At 44.5% G+C, this 20,983-nt stretch overlaps 1 protein-coding gene across 4 annotated transcripts in view; it reads right to left on the reverse strand.

Moving 5' to 3' along the window:
• Nucleotides 1-1,067: 1,067 nt before the first annotated feature.
• CRAMP1 (cramped chromatin regulator 1) overlaps nucleotides 1,068-20,983 on the reverse strand; it is a 49,629-nt gene continuing 29,713 nt past the window's right edge. For all 4 annotated transcript variants that reach the window (XM_084818671.1, XM_084818669.1, XM_084818670.1 and 1 more), the window contains exons 12-21: nucleotides 19,922-20,103; nucleotides 18,576-18,650; nucleotides 17,829-17,910; nucleotides 16,788-16,892; nucleotides 15,989-16,167; nucleotides 15,461-15,541; nucleotides 13,553-13,787; nucleotides 11,468-11,632; nucleotides 10,107-10,252; nucleotides 1,068-8,461 (exon numbers count right to left, since the gene is read on the reverse strand). In XM_084818671.1, the coding sequence (XP_084674797.1) occupies nucleotides 8,297-8,461; nucleotides 10,107-10,252; nucleotides 11,468-11,632; nucleotides 13,553-13,787; nucleotides 15,461-15,541; nucleotides 15,989-16,167; nucleotides 16,788-16,892; nucleotides 17,829-17,910; nucleotides 18,576-18,650; nucleotides 19,922-20,103 (1,415 nt within the window). In that variant the 3' untranslated portion in view covers nucleotides 1,068-8,296. The remainder of the gene's footprint in view (nucleotides 8,462-10,106; nucleotides 10,253-11,467; nucleotides 11,633-13,552; nucleotides 13,788-15,460; nucleotides 15,542-15,988; nucleotides 16,168-16,787; nucleotides 16,893-17,828; nucleotides 17,911-18,575; nucleotides 18,651-19,921; nucleotides 20,104-20,983) is intronic.

Here is a 20,983-nt window from a genome sequence, read left to right on the forward strand (position 1 = left end):
CTTACAAAAGACAAGACACAAAAGGAAAGGGGATTGGGAGGGAGGAGGAAAAAAGCAAATTCAGGCACACGATTCTTAGCTGCAGAGTTCAGCAGATCATGGACGCAGTGGAAGGGCTGCTGCTTCCTCTCCCTCTGATGTCCTCAGGAGTGACAACTTGAAGCAGGAGGGGTGGGGGTGGGGCTCTCACTGGAACAGCATCCAGGCACAAGGGATGCCTGACAGCTGCTTCCTATCCTACTTACTACAACACCATTCATTTTAACACTCTTTGGACAGTTGAAAGGCAGTGTTTTTTCTATGTAGAATCATAGAATAGTGGGGTTGGAAGGGGCCTACAAGGCCATCAAGTCCAACCCCCAACATGATCCACACTTCCTTCTAAGCCATGCTGCGGCTGTGGTGCACTCAGGGCAGGACTTGCGGGGGACAGAAGTCCAGGGCCTTACTCAGCAGAATGGGCCGAAGGACCTCCAAAAGCAGCAGGGCTGGCTCACCACATGTTGAAGTAAGTGAAGTAATACATATTTACCGTCTAAAGAGAAGACCACGCAAGACCATTAAGTCTAGGGTTGAGGGGGCAAACCATTATTAAGTCCAGGGTCTTAGGGATGTATGAAAGTCAATTACCTTTTCGAAGGGTGACATTCGCGGTGGGGGGGAGAGGCTCCGTCCCTCCCCCCAAAATTCTCTCCGGCCGGCTCCGCTCTGCAGAGATTCCATGGAGCCGCCGGCTGGGGCCGCCCGCAGCCTGTGGGGATGTAAATGGCAGCTGCCATAGCCGCCGCCATTGGCATCCCTGTATTTTGCCGTGATAGGCTATGTAAATATTTACGTAGCCTATTACGGCAAAAAAAAAAAGGGGGGGGGACGCAAATGGCGGCCACTATGCCATTTGCACCCCTCTTTTGCTGTAATAGCCTACCTAAATATTTACGTAGGCTATCACGGACAAAAAAAAAAGGGAACGCAAATGGCGGCCACCGTAGCCGCTGCCATTTGCATTCCCTTTTTTTTTTTGCTGTGATAAGACTACGTACTTACATAGCCTGTCATGGCTTCCGCATTTAAGTATTTACGTAGCCTATCACGGCTATAGTGATGAAGCGAACGGCAGCTGCAGCCACGGCCACCATTCGCAAGTCAGCGCAAATGGCAGCAGGTAGGTGTCCCGTTTTGCGTGCCTTTCGCAGGGTGGGGGGCGGGGGGGCTTCGTTCTGCCACGGATTTCGGGGGGCCGAATGCACTGGCATTCGGCCTCACGGAGATCCATGGCGGAATTCTCTGACATTTCTACAGGGTCTAAAACTACCTAAAAGTGCACCACTGCCCCCTAGTGGTGAGAAATTCCAGGGCATTTCTATAGACTCAATTTCCATAACGCTTACGGATCCTCTTGCAGTGAACCGTTTACAAATATACACGTTTTAAGAGATTGAAAGGAAGAAAGTATGTAGGTCTGAAAGACATGTAGGTCTGTCCTCAATGCATCATGGTTTCCGAAGCAACACTAGAGCTCCTGTGCTCCCAAACTCTACCATCCCTGATACATTTCAGGAGCTTGTGGTCGCTACCTCCCACCATAACTCCTAAATAGACGGGAGTCTACACCAACAGAAACTGCTGAGATATTAAAAAAAAAACCTACAGCAATAGTGCAGACTAGGTTTTTTTTTTTTAATTATCAATTTAACTTAAATATATTTACATATTATAAATCCTCAACTAAAGGTCCTTTTTGGTAGATCTCTTCAGGACAAATACAAGACCCATCAATACAACAAGAAACATCGGTTTGAAAGATGGAAGACTACAGCATTGACTTCATTTGCCTTTGGTCCCTGTTCCTAGAAGGAATGCCTGTTATCTCATCCTCAAGCTTCCTAAACATTGCCCCTCTCTTTTAAATCTACTCTACTTCCTGGTTACAGTAGGATTGAAAGACCCAGGTAGGAAAGGGAAGCCCAGGAAGTCCTGATGTATGCATGTGTCTGGATGAGCGTAGACTCCCTGGATCCATCCGAAACTGAAACAATTTAAGGATTTAATTAATAAAAATCAGAGTAGTTTTTTAAAATAACCTTTTTATGTCCAGATGGGCATTTTGAACTCTTAAATATGGTGGCTGAATTTTCACAATGAAGGGTCTCTACTGATCTGAAGCCTAGTGCTGACCTGAGAAACAAGGGTTGCTACTTCCAGGTTTGCCTCTGAACACATTGGTCCTGCCACACTTGGTCCTCTTGCACTGGTCTTTGGGGGCAGAAGACAAGCAGCCGCAAAGCAATGGAGGTGGCTGCAAGCAAAGGCTTGGAGAGGCAGAATGCCTTGATCTCTACCCTGTTTACTACTCAGCTGGAGAAGTGGAATGCCCCCAGCTAATCATACAGCTGAGGAAAATTGCCAGTGCTCAGTAGGGCAGTACTTGTTAGCATGAAACAAAAGTCAAAACAGCAGGTTTTCAAGTTCTCCCGAACTCTTCATCAAGCTGGATGGTCATAATACCTGGTAAAGGCATTGCCTGGCATATTCCATAGATAAACTAGAGGTATGTTGCCATGGAAATGAAATATTTGGCTGACTGCTTTCAACACCTACAAAATATATGAAAAGCCTTTCCCCCCCTCCCAAGTGGGGATGTTATAATCTAGTGTCTGCATGTGAATAACAGCCTGCAGTTTTGAGGCAGACCGAGGACAGAAAGAGCTGAGTTCAGAGCTGAGTGGGCATCTTAGAATGCTGGACACTACATCTTTTTAGTAAAAGCGTGTCAAATTCGGCTAATTTTTGGAGGTGTAATGCAGTCGATGCTTCTCTTATTCATGTTTTGGAAATGCCCAATGGCCACCTCCTTTTAGGAGGAAGTTATTGTATGGATAAATTTTGGAAAGCTGTTTAATATCTACTGATGTAAATGTTCTTTTAAATTACTTACCTGCTTCTTGGAATGTAACACATGGTCAGCGTAAATTGATTTTTCACACCTTTTTGGTTGCTAAAAGACTGGTACTACGATATTGGAAGCTCACTGCCTATAATGCAATGGACTGAAGTCTTAACAACACTAGCAACATTTGAAAGATTGGTATATAAGTATAACTTGCAAATGGACTTACTTATGTGCAGATATTTGGTCTGTTTTTTACTGAGGTTTATGTGTAATGTCCCCCCACTTTTTCCTTGAACATTGTAATGTTCAAAATCCTCAGTTTCTAACATGTTGTTGTATTTTTCATTTTTTTTTTAGGTTTTGTAATGTTTTCAGTTTGTTTTGTAAAAATTCACAATAAAAGATTAATAAAAAAGAATGTTGGCTCTCTTCCTAGAAATCTAATATGGGAGTAGTACATTTTGGTTGTCTGTTGAAAGTTTTAAAATGTGCCTTCTTCACCTATGCTCAACTTGTACATTTGTAAATAAACTCACAATGCCAGTAAGTCTCCAGTAACCACCTTCCAAAGGATAGCAAGCCTGAGTAAGTGCTGTGCTCCTGTAACTTTTCACCACTCAGAGAAGGTGGTCAACATAAAAGCATTACAACTAATAGCTTACAAAACACCACACACATGAATTAGACCAAGGATTAGTATGTATTTATGCACAATCATAAAAACAACTTTACAAGTTGAACTGGAAATTGAAAACAGAGGAAGTTAACAGCTTTGTATATTATATTAAATAACCCAAACACCTTTTCTTTTTCCAAAAATTGGTAAAGAATAAATAATATAATTTACAATATGGTACAAAAAATAATCAGTTAAGGACAGGCATTCTTGCTTTATACATACACTATATATGTATATTTATTATCTATAAAACAAATTCACATCTCAAAACAAGACAAAAACCCTTTAGATGATATGGCTTAACTATTATTAAAAGAAACAGCAACGAAGTCTGCTGCCAAACCCACAAGCTCTAAAGCCAGTTATCACATTTTGGCAACTAATGATAACTCACTGCTGTAGTGCTTGCAAACGTTTTCACTTATTTAGCATTTACAATTCACCGAGAAGTCAGGAGGAGAGTTTTTAAAAAGGGCTTGGTAACTCAAAAGTGCAGTATTTTCCTTACAAATGCATCTGGCATCTGTGTATGTGTATATGTGTGCATGTGTGTGTTTAAAAAACCCAAACCCCAAATGCAATACTAAACCCCCACAAAGGATCTCTCAAGTTAGTAGACAAAACATCTTGGTAGGTATGATTCAATGCAAGTTGTTTAAGCTGGCTGGAAAGCATAAAAGAGGAAAGAGTGATAATCAAAAGGAGGTTACATAATGTCAGCTTAGAACAACGTTCGTTTTTTAAAAATATGTATTTTGTGTTGAGTTGGACACAATTCACAGGGAATTTGCTCTTGCCAAGTTCATTTCAAAGGGCACCATATGAATAAAATTCCTGATGGATTCTACCCCAGCGATAAAAAAAACTAAAATTAGAAGAGTGAGTTGATTGGCCAAACAAAATGCAATGTGCAAGCAAGATGATGTTATCACTATCCAAGACAGGCACTCAAAAGATGGCTGATATGTTCACTGGGTTCGGACAACATACCATAGTTCATTGTGGGTTATTTAACCCATGAAGAGCTGGGACATCAAGTTACATATGCAAGCCCTGCTCAGGTGGGCTGCTGTGTTGTGCGAACACCCCTGTTCTCGTCTTAAAACTCTACATCTGGCTAGGAACACAACTATCCAATTCCCAGTGCCCAGTCCTATGGGTCTATAAGAGACTCTTGTCATCACCGTATACATGCTTTCAAGTAGACCAATTTTAACATGCTTATCTACCAACCCACGTGATATCAAAAGAACATTGAAGCATAAAGCTTTTCAGGTGCCAAATATATGAATGGAAACCAGCTAACCACAGCACAGGTTTTTCTCAATGCCTCAGGCAAATGTGAAGTAAGGCAGGACGACAATTCGGTTTAGAAGCAACCATGCCTGCAGGTTACTTAAACGTTGCTCCAAAACGGCTTGTTGTTGGTTCAAAGGAGTTGAAATCGTACACCACAAAACTGACTCCTGCACTCAAAAGTGCAGTATTTCCCTTGGCAGCACTACAATCAATTTTGGGTCTCAAACATTTGGATGCTTAGGTAGATTCAATGCTAGCAGTCTCCAAAGAGGGCATACCACTGTTTCATAGAGGAGTATTAGTAATAAACTGACTGAAGTTAGCATTATTATAGGTTTTTAAGTTTCAAGTGCACAGTCTTCATTGTTCATGTACCTTAAACGCAATATATGCAAGACAAGGGCCAAATAGCAAGTGTATTAATCTCTGTGGATACCTATGTTAAGAAATGTGAAAGAAGTTTGTAAAGTAAGAAGGAAAGAAAGTTAAATGTATTACCCTCTATCTATCTGTCTATCAACAATTATATTTAAATTGGATGTGTTTATTTGTCACTCATTGTAAATTCAAATTAAAAAATGGGAAAGAAGGTGATTAGTGCGAGCTTGGAAGGAGGTTCAAACTTGCATGCAAAAACTAATTTCTAACAAACTGGCGCTGATATATAGACTTCACTATAGAATAATCTAGTAATGGAGAAGTGTTTCCTTGCTAACTTTTGCCTACTTTTCTTGATGCTCCAATTCTGCTTCAGGCAACAAAGGATATTAAAATCTGCTGACCTCATCACTGATAAAAATAGCTCTTACCACATCCTATCTTCTCATGGACTGAGGAAGCTGGTGGCAGAAGGGTAATTTGTCAGCACACAAGGGACGGAGACCTGAACAGCAGATCCTATTAGGCTGCAATGCTGGCAAATAATCCAGACACACTGATGACGAAGGGCTTTGCAAGCTTCCTGCAAAATCCACCCGTTTAGAAATAGAGGAACATGGGAAACAGGTGAAATAACCAAACAAGAGTATTAGGAGTGAGGGTTTCAGTTGAAAAATAAACAGATCTGTAACAAAATTTTACATCACACTAGTGTCACTAACTTTAACAGTCCACAAGCATCATCTTGTTTGAATGAAATGTATTGTTAAACAAAAGCCTTTTGGAGAACAGAACTGCAAATGTGTGAAGGACAGTGATCAGAAAGTCGGCTCTGTCTGAAATATTCTGGCAAAAACTGCAGACAAGTAGAATATAATATGTTCTGGCACTGTGGTATCTAGGCCACGTTGCTAAATGCACATCCAAAGCCACCACTGCTGTCCAATGAAGAAGAAAATTGGAAGTCTATTATGAAAATGCTTCACATTCTCCTCATTGCATGCAAAACACATTGCATGCTGGGACTTCTCTGTTCTCAAAGGCAAAGAGCTTTGTAGGGGCTTCAGAGTCCCTGGACCACTATTATGATATCCAGCGTCAGGGGCTGTAAAGGATGGCTTTGGCCTGAAATAAGACAGTGCATGTCCCTAGTAATTATGGTGGAATTCGTGAAAAGGGGATTATTTGTGAAGAAGGAACAACAGCATCAGAGGAGGGCTATGCTAAAATGAAAATCCCAGAGGTATACATGATTCTCAGCTTCTCCCACTTCAACTTACCCATCCTATTGTCTAGTTATGGAAGTTTATGTTGTGGATAGCTTCCTATTCCAGTAATAGGCAGATGGCTCAGCCATTCAACATAAGATTACAACTATAAAAGTAATTTGGATTTAAACCTAGGAGAGGATTCCTAGTCCTGCAGCTAGGCGGAAAGCAGAGCTCACAAAGATACTAAAGGACTGCTTGATTGCCTTTGAAAATGGAATGCACCAGGAAAGGTCTAAAAAGGAGAGGGGCTGTTCCCAGGAGTACCGGAACCACTGGTGACTGGCAGCGTTTTTGGTCCCTTTGCCACAGATGGCCATTCTGGTGCACATACCCAATCCATGTGGGTAAGTTTCTGAAGTCACATGTCCAAGCAAATGCTTGAAGAAAAACTACAAAGAGAACGGGGGTGTCACCAGAGGACAGAGCATGTTTCCAAAGCAAAGTTGCTACTAGTGTTGATGGACAGGTTCATCTTAGCCATAAATAAATGGCATTTTGTAAATATTAGGTTTGCACAGGGTTGCTTGCAGAAGTTGTTGAAGAACAATTTGGATTGCTATATGGGAACCCACTTTACAGGAGAGGGAGTGGGTGCTGAGAGACTGTTACATTTTCTGTTATGTGAGGAAAGAGAAATGGGAAAGCAGGGTGGCAAAAAATTAAAGAGTTTTAGTTGACTAAAGTCTAGGCACTAAATGCCAAAAAGCAAACATGAGTCAAAGACTTAAGCAAGCGCATTTTATGCCCTGTGATGCAGATGAGTGGTCCACATGTCAGAACTGTAAGTTCACCATGGGAGTAGCAAGGAGATGTGGGTAAAGCTGAGATTCTGACCCCACTTCCATCCATTTACAGGACACGATTAAAGCATTACAAGTCTACTGCTGCAGGAAGGAGTATAGCAATAGGTTTTATTCTTGGAGGACACTTCAATAAGACAATGAAATGTGCACTTAAAAGGAAAGGAGAAAATATGCACAAATTTCCAGAGAACACAGGAAAGAAAATGTTTAATTAGGAGTGTAGTTAGAGTCCCTTTGACAAGGTTTCTAGCCCTTAAGAGAAAAATGGAATATACAAGACAAGGAGACAAGATGTGCAGATTTAGTCAAAGGAATGCCAGCTGAGAGAGAGAGATTGACTGATTGTTTGTTTCAAGGGACCCTCAGATCCTACCACAGTTTTTGTAAAGTGGGAACAGACACAGGGCTTTTCATGCCGGACTGGAATGTTAATGAACTTGAGCAAGCGAAAAAGAATTGTGGTAAAAGCATTGTGGAATTAACTGCTGCCTGACAGAAAAGTGCAAAGAATATCGATTTGACTGATTTGTCAACAATACCAATTGCAACAGATCAAGAGATGAGTATATGAAAATAAAAATTTCAAAGTCATAACAACCAAAACCACCCCCGCCCCACCCCCTGGCTTCCAGCTTAAATGTGGATACCACAACAAGGATTTTGGTTTACCATATAAAAACACAGCTTGTGGGATTTCTTGCCCAGACCATTCCAGAGCATAAATCCAGGGATGTCTTGTAAACTCTGCTTGTCACCAGCTTACATATGTCATTTCCTATAATACTGCTCCCAGTTGTACTGTTCCTAGCCTATTGCACATTCCAGGAACTGTAGATGGTTGAAGACAAACACTGATCTTCTTACGAGGCATGCTCTAGCCGGGACAACAAAGGTATCAGCTGCATAGCTATGACGTCACTCCTCTCCAGGTTACAGCCAGTTCAATGGTTTCTACCAGCCAGCTGGTTGAATGCACTCACTGAGAGAGGTCACCAATGGGAGGCCCCCCACCTCCTCCATCAAAAAGGATCTCTCGGCGGGTTGGCTCAGGTATTGACAGCTCCTGGGCGAGGTCATTGAAACGAGATATGTAATCGATGCTGTTCTCATTCATCATGCAAGCCAGTTGGGAATCTACCACCTATGAGCAAAGAAGGGAGAAAGCATGGATTATTTGGATTATCCATTCATTGCCATCACCAGCTTTTGCTTGAACAGTTTTAAAGAGCTGGAGAAACTGAATTGTGGTCATGCCCAGATTAACACCAACACATAGGCTGGGTTGGGTGTGCTCTGTAAGGGAACAGAAATCCTAGACACTGCACTGAGTATAGCCACATTCTGCTCCAAGATTATGCATATTTGCTTTGCAAATCACTTTGCAATATTTATTCTAACTATAATGCTTGAGTTTAGAAAATTTGAAGCGCAAAGGAAACAATGGGTAACGATGACAAATGACAAACTTGAGCACTCTCAATAAGGGCGAATCCACATGTTTAGAAAAAAAGCCCATGGACTTTACCACTGCAAAATGTAGATGAGGGGCTCACAGGTTTGAAAAGTCTTCTAAGTGAAAAGCTCCCTGCATAGAGAAGACAACTATAAGAGAAAGGCTCAGACAAAACTCTTCTACATGAGGAACTAGCTTTCTACATATAAGGTGTGTTGTGTGTGTGGGTGGACATTTAGGGGCATTCTAATATGACCTTCTTTCTGGAGGGCTCTATCTCATTCTTTTTCTGAACAAGTAGAACAACTCCAGTTTGCATTAGTCATCCCTCCAGGGGTAACCGATTCTAAGCTTTGAACAAAAACAGGCCTTTGCCTTGCCTGCAGGCTTACAAACTAAAGTCAGAAGACAAGACACATCTGGGAGGAAAGTGAAAGGAGGTTCTGTTGGGAAAAGCCAGGGTGAAGTGCCTGAAAGAGGTGCCTGAATATAAAAAAAAAAAAAAAGGAAAGAGATTTGGATGTTCAGGGATGGCTGGATGAAAAGTTTGCGTCACACCAAAATTCATACAGAATGGTCGATGACAGGACAAGGTTCGTGATATGCCCCATCACTGCAGAGAAGGCATGATCAGGACAGGAAAGAAGGCAGTTACTCCACCATCCGACAGGGAGAAAGAATCTAAATCTGAATTTGCATAAACTCTGCCTATTGGAGCAAGTAGGAGGAGGACACCATCTTCCACTGATGGAGAGAAAACACTGAGGAACACTGAGGAAAACACTGCTGGAATTCTAAATGTGTTAAATACGAAACGGCAAGGCTGAGTCACACATGGCATACACACAGCCGTTCGTCCCTCCCATGCACTCTCCAGCAACGAAAAGGGAAAGCAACTGGACTTTAGGGATCCCTATCCACTTACCTGGGTCCTATAACTGAGGAAGAAAAGTCCTTCTCCTTAGCCGTTTCCAGTACAACAAACATCATAGTAATTATTCATTTGTTGTGCAAGATCCAGAGGTCTTCCCTCAAGGAACACTGCACTTTCCTAGCATTCAAAATAGTAATGTTTTGTTGCTGGGAAAAGTGGCCTATTCCATTATGCGCAGACTAGACACTGAGGCATTGACTTTGCATCAGGATTTGTGGGTTTTATCCTTCAAAAGCTAAAATTCAGTAACCGCATGCTCCAATTGATTGCCTGGAAGGCGGATCATCTGGAAACTGTGCTTCTACACAAGCCATCAGGCACGAACCATCAGGAGACTCTACCCTTCTACCTCCCCAAATGAAGGCGTCACGGCATGACACGGATTGCGCATGGATATACCTCAGCTACATCTGCCAGAGACCGAGACACAAAGGAGTCCCGTGAGTTTCCGTCCAGCAGACTAGGTCCCAATAAGGAGGTGCTGCTCGTGTTACTAACGGAGGTTGGCAGCATTTTCCGGCCCTTCTCTGGAGAAAGGAAGCTTGCTGTAAAACAGAACGATCAAACGAGTCAGTCAGCATTTTGATTATTAGGTTTGTGGAAGGAACAGAAAGTACAAGGAGCTCCTAACAAGCTACTTCTCTACCTTCCAGTAGAGATGCGTTCTACTTATTTATTTATTACATTTATATCCCGCCTTTTTTCCTCCTTAAGGAACCCAAGGCGGCATACATAGTCCTCCTCCATTTTATCCTCACAACAACAACCCTGTGAGGTTGGGTTGGGGCTGAGAGTCTGTGACTGGCCCAAAGTCACCCAGTGAGCTTCCGTGGCTGAGTAGGGACTAGAACCCGGATCTCCCGACTCCCAGTCCAACAATCTAGCCACTACACCACACTGGCTCTCTAAATCAGAACCTGTATCTGATTTAACTGGGCTCAAAAACCAACTGTAGAGAACGCAGTTCATTTTGGATATACACTAGTACAGCCGTCCCTAACCTGGTGCCTTCTAGATGTGTTGAGACTACAAGTCCCATAATCCCACAGCCAGCAGGTTAGGGAAGGCAGCACTAGTAGACATATCATATGGTACAGAATTTGATATTGTAGCTATCTTAATTTTTGCTGGGGGAAAAGCAAATAAAACATTCAAGTCTATAGCGAGACATACTGCGTCCATTAAATGAGTGCCAATATGCTCAGTGTTCAGAATTTGAATTTTCTAGGAGCATCACTCGGGTTCTGGAGGAGCAGGACTTACACAGACCAATTGTGGTCTCTTCACTCATTTAAAGACCGCATCTTGGCGGCAGGAACATGCACTGCTAAAAGCTTGATTAAGCACTAAAAGGCCATAGGTGAGAGAAACACTAGGGGCTGGTGGTGGTGGTGGGAGGAAGGGAGTACACTGCACAGTAACTTGCAGGACAATCCAAGGGAAATCTGTGTTTTGGATTGTGTCCCTTGTAAGGCTGCCCCTGCTAATATCCCAGCCTACTATATGGATTATGGATCAGCACGATCCCAGTGTGACATCCAATCATGTTCATAAAAAAATGTATGCAGACTTTGTCCATCACATTTAATTAAGGTATCTGAAATTATCTGGGTCCTCTAGTTCTCAACACGCAGCCCTGATACGGGCCTTGACAATGGGCAAAGCTGGCAATCCTTGCCACAGGAGGAAAAAAGAAAAGCAGCACAAGCCTGGTAATGCCAACCATCCCTATTGATAACTCCCCGCATAGCACCACTCACAAAATAAGCTGCTGAGGGAAGAGTCTGTGGAATCATTGGGGTACCACTGTGGATCATGGCTGGGAGAGGCAATCCAGTTCTGTTGAGGGCTGCAGGAGGGGGATGGAAGACTTTTGGAGCTGTCACTGCCATTCAGCTTGGCTGGGGACAGAGAAACATTTTCACCTGTAAAAGGAAATGGCATAAATAGTATGACTAATTCAATGTGACAAAACAGCCAGGTCTCATGTTCTTAAGGAGGCACTCCTACCAGCTAAGGAAGAAATGACTTCCTTCCTGATTTGATCTGGCCAAGTGTTTGATGTGGCCCACATAGGACGCAGAGGTCCGAATTACCCTGTATCGATATGGGGTTCTGATTCTGTCAGGCCCAGTCAAAATAGATTCTTTTAGATTACCAAGATGAAACAAAGCCACTTGTGCAAAAGGATGACACTTTACTGATAGAAAATGGATGCAGAAAGAACAACGCAAAGAAAGCTCATACCTCTCATCAGTCGACAAGGCAGACACCTTTGTCACAAGCTGGGTCTCTATCTGGGCCCCCAAGACAGACAAGAAGTCTTTCCTAGAGCTACAAGTTTCTCCAGGCTGGTAGCGTGCTCTCCCCCATGGAGCAAGACCAGAGACCAAAACTAGTCTGCTTGATTTCATAGTTTCTCTCTCAGCTCAATTCAGGAGCTGACAGGCTGCTTCTATCCATCCCAGGGAGCGGGGCTCTCTTTCCTGTGGGAAGCAAAACCTACCTCATCTCAGGATAAGCTAATATAGCTGGCCAGAACAGCTCCAAGGTGAAAGCTGTAAACTGATGGCCCATGTGAAAGGCCTACTTAATTAACTATAAAGCTGCCAGTTGAGCCAAACTACACAGGTCTCTACGTGGCTACCAACAGCATATAGGAATGCTGTGAAGTCCACCTTATTGCTCACCAACAAACTCACTACATACCCCGCCCCAATCAGAGCAGAGCAGCAATCGTTGTCCTTTATTTGTCAGCTTGCAAAGATGACTGACACTGCAGCCAGCCAGTGAGACTACTCTTTGCTTTATATGTTTGCTCTTGGAGTCTCTCCCCACTACGGCACCTCTCAAGATCATGTCCTCTGACCTCTCTGATTCAAATTCTGATTGGGAACAATAGCAAGGCATGGCCAATCACAAGCTCTCTTTTGTGGTTTCCCCTGCCCAGATTCAAATGAGGTTTGGAGAATCCTCCACATGATTTGGGAGAGCATGTTGGGGACAGCTTGTTCAAAAGCACCACCATTTTAGAATCTCCTTGCATGTGGAAAGTTTTGTGCAAACAGCTTCTGCTATGGGGGGGGTGCAGGTAAGGGAAGATGCTTGTTCAAAGTCACTCTGCCTGTGCATTTTAAGGTGGTACAGCTGTATGGAGGGCTGTACCACATGATCCCTTATATGACTGAATTGTATCTCTCTTACACTCAGAGGCCTCGACAGTTCCCACCTACCCCTTGACCTAGGGAGGGCTCACAAAAAATATTAACATGACCTACTGTCTAAATAATTAAGATGGATTTGTCAAGAATGTCTGCAGAGTTCAGTTAACTCCAAAGTGTTAAGAGAGGACTTTCTCTGTGGCAGTGCCCTGTATGTAGAATTCCCTGCCCCAATAGGCTACGTAATCTTCCTCTTTATCTGCGTTCCAGTAGCAGTTGAAGACATTTCTCTTTAAACAACCATTTGATTCTGCTGTTGCTTAATTTAATTTACTGATTGTCTGTCTTGGGTCCATGCTTTTGCAGCTGCATTTAGCTTGTTATTAATGTGTTGTAATGATTTTATCGTAATTATTCAATATTTGTTGTATTTATGTTTTTAAATATTTTGTAAGCCGCTTTGAACGGCTATCTTAAATAGTAAGGTAAGCAAACAAACACAACGCCTCTGCTGGGGAATCTGTAAAGTCTGTAAAATATACAGCCAACTTGAAAGAGGACATTCCTACACTAAAACCCTAAGAAGAATATAAAGGTGAAAAGGAGCAGCTGCCAAAGCAGAACCGTGGTGATATTTTGGATGCTTAACGACTGATAACCATTTACCTTAGTTTTGTCTCTTACCGTATTGACCAGAGCTGATAGCGATTTCAATGATAGAGTCACTGATCTGAGTAGCAGGCTCTCCCTGAGACAACACATCCTCAGGGGGTCCAGGAAGAGAGATATCCAGTAGAGCAGAGACATTAGGAGGAGATAGACGGGTACTGGAAGCCTCAGATGTGGGAAGTGAAGGTGTGGAGAGACCATTCTGGAGAGAGGTTTTGGGCAGTTCTGGTAGAGAAAGGACTGGTGTTCCCTGTGGTGATAATAGTATCATTATTTGTATAAATTTTCTGAAATGGTTGCACTGACATTCTGCTGTTAGGTACAGGTGCCTCCCAGACTAAAAGTTAGAAACCCTACCTCCATCTTCAAACACAGGAAGCTTCCTTATCCTGAATCAGATGACTGGTCCATCTAGCTCAGTACTGTCTACCTGGAGATGCCAGGGACTGAATCTTTTCCATGCAAGGCATGTGCCCTACCACCACCGAGCTATGGCCATGGTAAGCTGCCCATCCCTGTTCCTTGTTCCACTCCCACAGAAACATATCCTTGCCATAATTTCCCCAATTTACAGATAGAAACCAGGTGCCAATGGATAGGAAAGACACACAAAGCCGGGCTAGGGACATCAGTGAGCATTGCCAACTAAGCTATCTTATGCCTCTTGCTCAAAGTTATGATTCAAATGAGACCCATCAGATCTAAGCCCACCACTGTACTGGATACAGCTGGCACCAATTTTTTAGATTCACCTCATTTACTCAATTAAAGATTTCTTTCAACCCACTCCTCTCTCATAGACCGGGTTTGGATGATCAGCAGGGGAAACAATGCAGTGCTGGTTTTTATTTATTGTATTTATTTACAATGTGTATATACTGCTCTACATCAAAACATTTTGGAGCAGCTAACATCAAAGATATAAGAATAAAACACCATGTTAAAAACTGTTAAAACGTTTAAGAAAGAAACAGGTTGTTTCCCCCGCCCCCGCACATGCCAGTCATGCAACCAGGATCACCCTAATTACCTGCATTGTGGGTTGCCGTGTTGTCCAAACCAGGTGCAGCCAAGGTGACTTTTCACCCACCCTACAACCCGTGTGATGCAGTAGAGGTTGTAGGGTGGGTGAAAAGTCATCACAGCTGCGCCACGTGCTGAATTCAGACGACACGGCAACCAATAACATGGCGCAGGTGATCAGGGAAATCCCGGTCACGCAACTGGCATGCATGGGAGAGACAATCAACACCATGTCGTTTCCCCCACTGATAGTCTGAACACCTCCATAGGCTCAGGGTAGGTTACAGGATTTCTTCAGCAGTGGCTTATCCAACCCCCTCTCTCACCTTCCTTCGCTACACCTGTACCCTTCCCTAAACTGCTCATCTATCCCCTATTCATATTCTAAACAACTTCTCATGAGAGCTGTGCCTCCTAGTCCAACCCTGGCCAAGTCTTCCTTCATAAAAGAACCTGCCTTCTAGCAGACAGCAAGGAGAGCACTCCAGTGCCTGGAGGGAGAATCACGTAGCAACACTAGGATGATTGCGTCACTGCCAGTTACTACTGTGGTAGGAATGCACGTGTTACTCAGAGATGGATTGGAAAGATGCACTTGCCTGGCTGCTTCATCTCCCTGCCCTTCAACAGGCTAGCAAAAGGGCAGCATTCAGAACAGGTTCCTTGCTGTGGAACTGGGCCACAGACAAGCAGGTGAGTGCCTAGCTGTTTCTTCTCTTTTTGACTGCAACAGGTTGCAGAATGGACGTTTTTGAAAATCAGTACTAGGAAGCTCCAATTTTGATTCCACGCAAAGCATTGTCATGCAGCACCCTCCCCGCCCCCCGTTTGCTTGGATCCGCCACCAGTTTTGCGTATGTGAATGTCTAGTAATTGTCAGTTGAGAAGCTCATACTCTACCTGGAACCCATCAGGGATTGCCTCCTGCCCAGGACGTGATGGTAGGCCAAGGAATGGAACCTGACATTCACTGCTTGAACCCTGGAAAGCGCAAAAGAGAATGACAGAGTTAGATGCCAAGAGGATAGCTCATGAGAGCCTGGAAAGCTGTAATGTGTCTACTCCACTGCTACCATGGATATATGTGGTGACCCCCAAAACTCCACTGTGCCAAAGGAACTCAAATCCAGAATTTTAATCTACTAATGCCTTGCCCAGGTGTTATAAAAGAGTAGTCATGAGGGGAGTGGGGATGCATGTTCCGGCCCTGTCCTGCCCAAATCCCATCCGCTGGGGAAAACTGAAACCGCGTTCAGCTGAACACAGTTATAGTTCTGTTTCGGCCCTTCCCTGTCAACCAGAACTACAAGCTCCACAGTTCCTGATCACTGGCCACGGAGGGCATCATCAGGTTACCCACCCCTGTTGCAAGTAATTCTACAAGGAGCGAGAAACTTTAGCAGGGCTCTATAGGAAAAGAAAACTAACCGCTACAGTAGCTATGGAGCCTGTGTTCTGATGTGCCAACGTCGAGTCTTGTCCTGTGGCCACTGCAGTCACTGCATCCGGAGACAGCGGGGAAACGCCTGACAAACCTTCTGTAGCCAGAACAGGCAGAGGACTGCCGGGGATAATACCGGCACTTTTGGCCGCCAAATCGATAGCACCTTTGAACAGAGAACAGGGAAAGGTGAAGAGGGAGGCCTTCTTTCATGAGTTCAGACAGCCCCACTGTAGGCACTGCCTTGTCATATCAACTCCTACAAAAAAAGCTTAGTTTAATAGGAGAGCAAGGTTGTTTTTGAGTAGCATTTTCTACCATTTATTTATTAATATAGTTCACCAATTCAGCATTAAGATTACCCTAATTCTTTACTCTCCCATTTAAATAATATTTAAAATGTCACTTTCCATTGTCATGGCTTCTACGTAGAGGAGTATCCCCCATTTTTTAATTTGTCTGACCCTGATAATTCAGGTCAACTGCCCTCCCCAACCGGTGCCCTCCAGATGAGTTGGACTACAACTCCCATTGGCTACACTGGCTGGGGATGATGGGAGCCGTAATCCAACACATCTCGCTTGAGGGAGGTTGATCTAGGTTCTTGTTCAAAATGGCTTAGGCCAAAATATAATTTATGCTTACTGATCATTACAGGAAATCTAATCGGGGTATAAGACAAAAGGCAAAGTTGGAAAACAATAGCAGTGACATCCTTCACAGCTAGCATAACATTCCACCACTAAACATGCATTCCGGACAGTCTCATTTTGCTGAGAAACCTACTGGACAGATGGTTGGTAGCTTGAGCTGGAAGAATCTTGGGAACGATGGGGCGCGACACAGCAGCCTTAGTAAGCGATGACTGGATTGGCCGAAAAGATCCTCTTCCTAAGAATGAAGAGTTAAAAACATTAGAAAGCTGGTCATTAAATGCCAGTTGCTAGGGAACATAAGTGGGACGGCACTCATGTCATGCTTCTGGGCTCCCTACAAGCATCTGCCTGGCCATCGAACAAACACAATGCTGGACTACATTAGCCTTTGGTCTGATCCAGCACAGTAAGCCTTATGCTCTTATCTGCATGGTCCTGCCTCTGAAGCAAGTGGGAAGAGTGACCTACTCCTGAGTAATCTCCACCACTGAAGACCAACAACAAGCTACTGTTGAACTATAGCAGATATCCGGCACTAAAGCTGGAGATTTTTCAAATGCAAAGCAATGCATTCATGGTTACCTATGCCTGGGGTTTAGAAAACACTGGGTTGGATCCAGACTTAGTCATACTTATGACAAACTTAAGCCCCATTGATTTCAATGGGTCTACTCTAAGTATGACAGGTCCTGATCCAACCTCATAGCAATGTTACTTACAATGCTGCAACATTCAAGAAAATACTAGAAAAGGAATTAGGAAAGCAAACCAATGGCAGAGTTTGGTTTATGAAGTTCACATGAACAACTAAGAAAAGCCTGATTCAAGTTTCGTATCCGCTGTCAAATCAAATGTGATTTCTGTTTCAATTCTAAGCGTGCTTAGAATGTCATTTTTGAGGAGAATCCCAAGTTCCTCAGGGGAAAAGTGGGATGCACATGTAACAAGCAAAACAACAACCAACCCCCTCAGGGCTGTTGGGATGGCAAACACAATAAGCCAAGGACTGGAAAGTGCTCTAGAGGTGTAGGGATGCTCATGGGTGGGAGAGGCTGAAACTTGTCAATTCTAGTGGAAGAGCAGTCAAGGTCTGGGCCTCTGCTATTTTCCAGTTCAACCCTAGGCAGACTGAACACCCTATTCAGAGGATGTACACACAGTTGAAGCTCACCTGTGATGGAAGAGTTGGATAAGATAGAGAAGGAACAGACATGCTGGGAGGGATTTCCAGACGGCCTGGGAAGCAGCGTTCTCTGAGAGGGAAAGGCAATGCAACTTTTACAAATAAGATCTTGAGTAAGAGATAAATGCGCCATATGGAGACTCACTAGAATGGGGTGGAGAACCTTTTTTTTGTTTTTGAAGGCCCCATTCCCTTGGGGGTAGTCTGTTGGGGTCTCTCTTTCTGATACCTTCTTTCCCCCCACTCCCTCTTCCTCCCTGCTCAGCAAGTTGCTGGAGGATGGACAGATCACTCTTGAACTGATTGCTTGCAGAAGGCTTTTGAAATTAGGCTGTGGGATGCTCACCCCTGAACTAGACAATGCCTTTAAGAGGTCAGAATCAAGTAACCACAGAGAGAATATGAGAAGAGCCCAGTTTCACAAGGTCTCTTTTACTCCAGCCTGCCTCATCCAACCAATTACAAAGAAGAGTATCTAGGACTGGTTTCTCGACTCGTGTCTGCACATATCCTGTTTGGAATGCCTATTGCAATTATTTGTAACTAATGCTGCAACAGCCAGTCCTAGTTGAGTGTCCCTGGCAATGTCTGCACAGTAGAAAGCAGACAGTCACATAGTGGGTAACCATTAGATCTGTCCATGTGGATGGGGAGGGGAAAAAAAGTCCTAAGAAAATAGTTGATGAACCTATTCAACATGCGAGAGATACGTTTCAGTCAGACACTTTTTCTGACCTGTACTACCAGCGGCTTCCGCAGGTGTCTGCTACGCAGTTTCCTTGGCTTTGGCAAGAAGAAATCGGATTGCATCTGAAGAGAAATAAAAGGCAGCTTGTGACACACATCACTCTGCTCATCCAGCACAAACTTTACTGCTTTGCCATCCACCTGGAAGGAACCTCCAGAAGCTCTAGGCTGCCAGGGACATGTTGCATTAACGTACTCTCTTCTCCAGATGCTGCCTGATGACTCCCTATTCCAGGGAAGGGAAGGTAGAAGGTGTCCAGACCAAAGTGCTGATCTGGCAAGCAGGCAGAGCAAGAGCTCCAAAGAAACCCTGTTGCTGCACAGCAAGCAGAACCAAAACGTTTGGTGGAAGTGGGTGGAAAGCTCTTCCCACCAGACAGGATGAAGCTTACTCAAGGTTGCATGCTTCTACCTTTGGAGTGAGCAGAAGGACAGCGGAATACACTCCTGAACTGATGGAGAATCAGTGAAGCAACAGAACACTGTGGAGTGGATTATGTCCCTACTGGGTTGGAACCCCAACTGGGTCACTGCATTCAAGCCTTTGTTCAGCCTAACTCCCAGGCCTTCTAACTACTAGAAAAACAACTTAGGAAGTTAGAACATTTCAAAAACTGGAAGGCTGTAAAATGCCACTGCGGCCTGGATTCCGTCTTAAAATGCCAGTTTGGGGGGCAGCTGGGTGTATGCTTTATCAGCACCTTGGTGACATTTGCAGGGCTGGGGAACCTCTTGCCTGAGGGCCAAACAAGGCCCACCAGGCCGGCCCATGGTACATTCGGTAAGGCCCCTCCCTCTCCCAAAGCCCTGCCCTTGAAGGATACTGGAGAGGAATCCCCACTGTTATCTCCAATCAGTGATGGGAGATAACAGATTTCCTTTAGCGCATCACTCCCCTCCCAACTGGAAGGGTGAGTGGTGGTGCACTAAGTGCTTTGCCTATCCTGCATCCTCCCCAATGGTGGAAGGCATAGGACAGGTGAAGCCACCCTACCGAGGCACTAGCTGGAGGAAAGCCCATGTGCAGTGAAGCCAAGTCCCCAAATGAGCTCCAGCTGGAGGAATATTCCTTCAAATGGCACCTCACTGGGGAGGTTTTGCTGCATGTGGGCTTTCCCTAGCAGGGAAAGCCCATGAGCAGTGAAGTGCGGTCTCCAACTGGAGGAGGAGGTGGAGCTCCAGACAAGGCTTTGGCCAGGGACTGGATGATGTTGGGCCCCCTGCCCACCTGATGTCATCTGACTGCGGAGGGCTGGGGGGTCATCCAGTCACCCCATGCACAAGCAGTTCCCCACTTCTGCTTTAAAGCTCAACATACACCCAGATAAACTTACACTGATTGTGTCCAAGCGCTGCCGGAAAGATAGCTCTGTTTCTTTGCTTTGCAAGAAAAGCTTCCCGTGCCTGCTGTTGGGTGGGAGAGTTGTGGGAACGGCAAAGAGGCCACCATCTGCGTCAGCACTTCCGGAACTTGAAGGACCAGCCACCAAGAGGGGTCTAGAGGGGTTTCTCAAACCTGGTAGGATGCAATCAAAAGACGTCCTAATCTAATGAGAATTATAATGTCAAGGTTAATTTCCACTGGGGAAATGCCTGGAGTCAAAGGATCACTTCCACCGATCCACGTGGTTTTTCAGAAAGACTGAGAGCCCCTTTTAATTGGGAACTGAGTCACCTGATTATGAATCTTCCCGGAAAAACTGTTGAGAATGACCATGTGAACTGGCCCTTGACTAAAATGAGCATATGAGCAACAAACTACCACTCAGGAGCGTATTCCAACAACAGTAATTCAGGATTCCAAATTCAACTGTTCCCAGCACTACCCTGCTTCCAACAGTCTCTTGCTTCCACGTTCCTATTACAATGCAGGACATAATTTCTTGGGAGCACACTTACTATTGAATACCATTGCAATAAAGCTGCCCAGTTAATATCACAAAACATTATTACCACTGCCGCCGCCTGTCTAAAGCTGCACTGTGTACAAAGATAGCAATCAACGAAGGCTACACAGGAAAATACTTTGCAGTCACACATGTCCTAGCTCAGGGGTGCAGAACCATGTTTGAGTGGTGACTGAATTTCCCCTCACTAGCCCTCCACAGCTGGATGATGTCAGGGGCGCGGCCACATCCACTGACATCATCACCCCTCCCATTTTGCCTTTCTCCGTGCCCCTCTCAGCATGGAGAAAGGGACTTGGCCAGCGCTGGGAGGAACAGCTGAGTTTCCTGCCGTCCGCATACCTCCTGTTATTGCTGATCTGAGGTCGGAAAAACAGTGGGGATTCTTCAGTGGCCAAGCTTTGCCCCCTGGAGGAACCCAAGAGGCTCCACGGGCAGGATACAGCGGCTCGGTGAGCTGAGTAAAGGCCCGCAGGACAGAGGTTACCC

The sequence above is a fragment of the Heloderma suspectum genome, chromosome 12 (assembly GCF_057233095.1).
Source record: "Heloderma suspectum isolate Gila_16-S chromosome 12, 16-S_ref, whole genome shotgun sequence".
In the NCBI taxonomy this organism is placed as follows: domain Eukaryota; kingdom Metazoa; phylum Chordata; class Lepidosauria; order Squamata; family Helodermatidae; genus Heloderma; species Heloderma suspectum.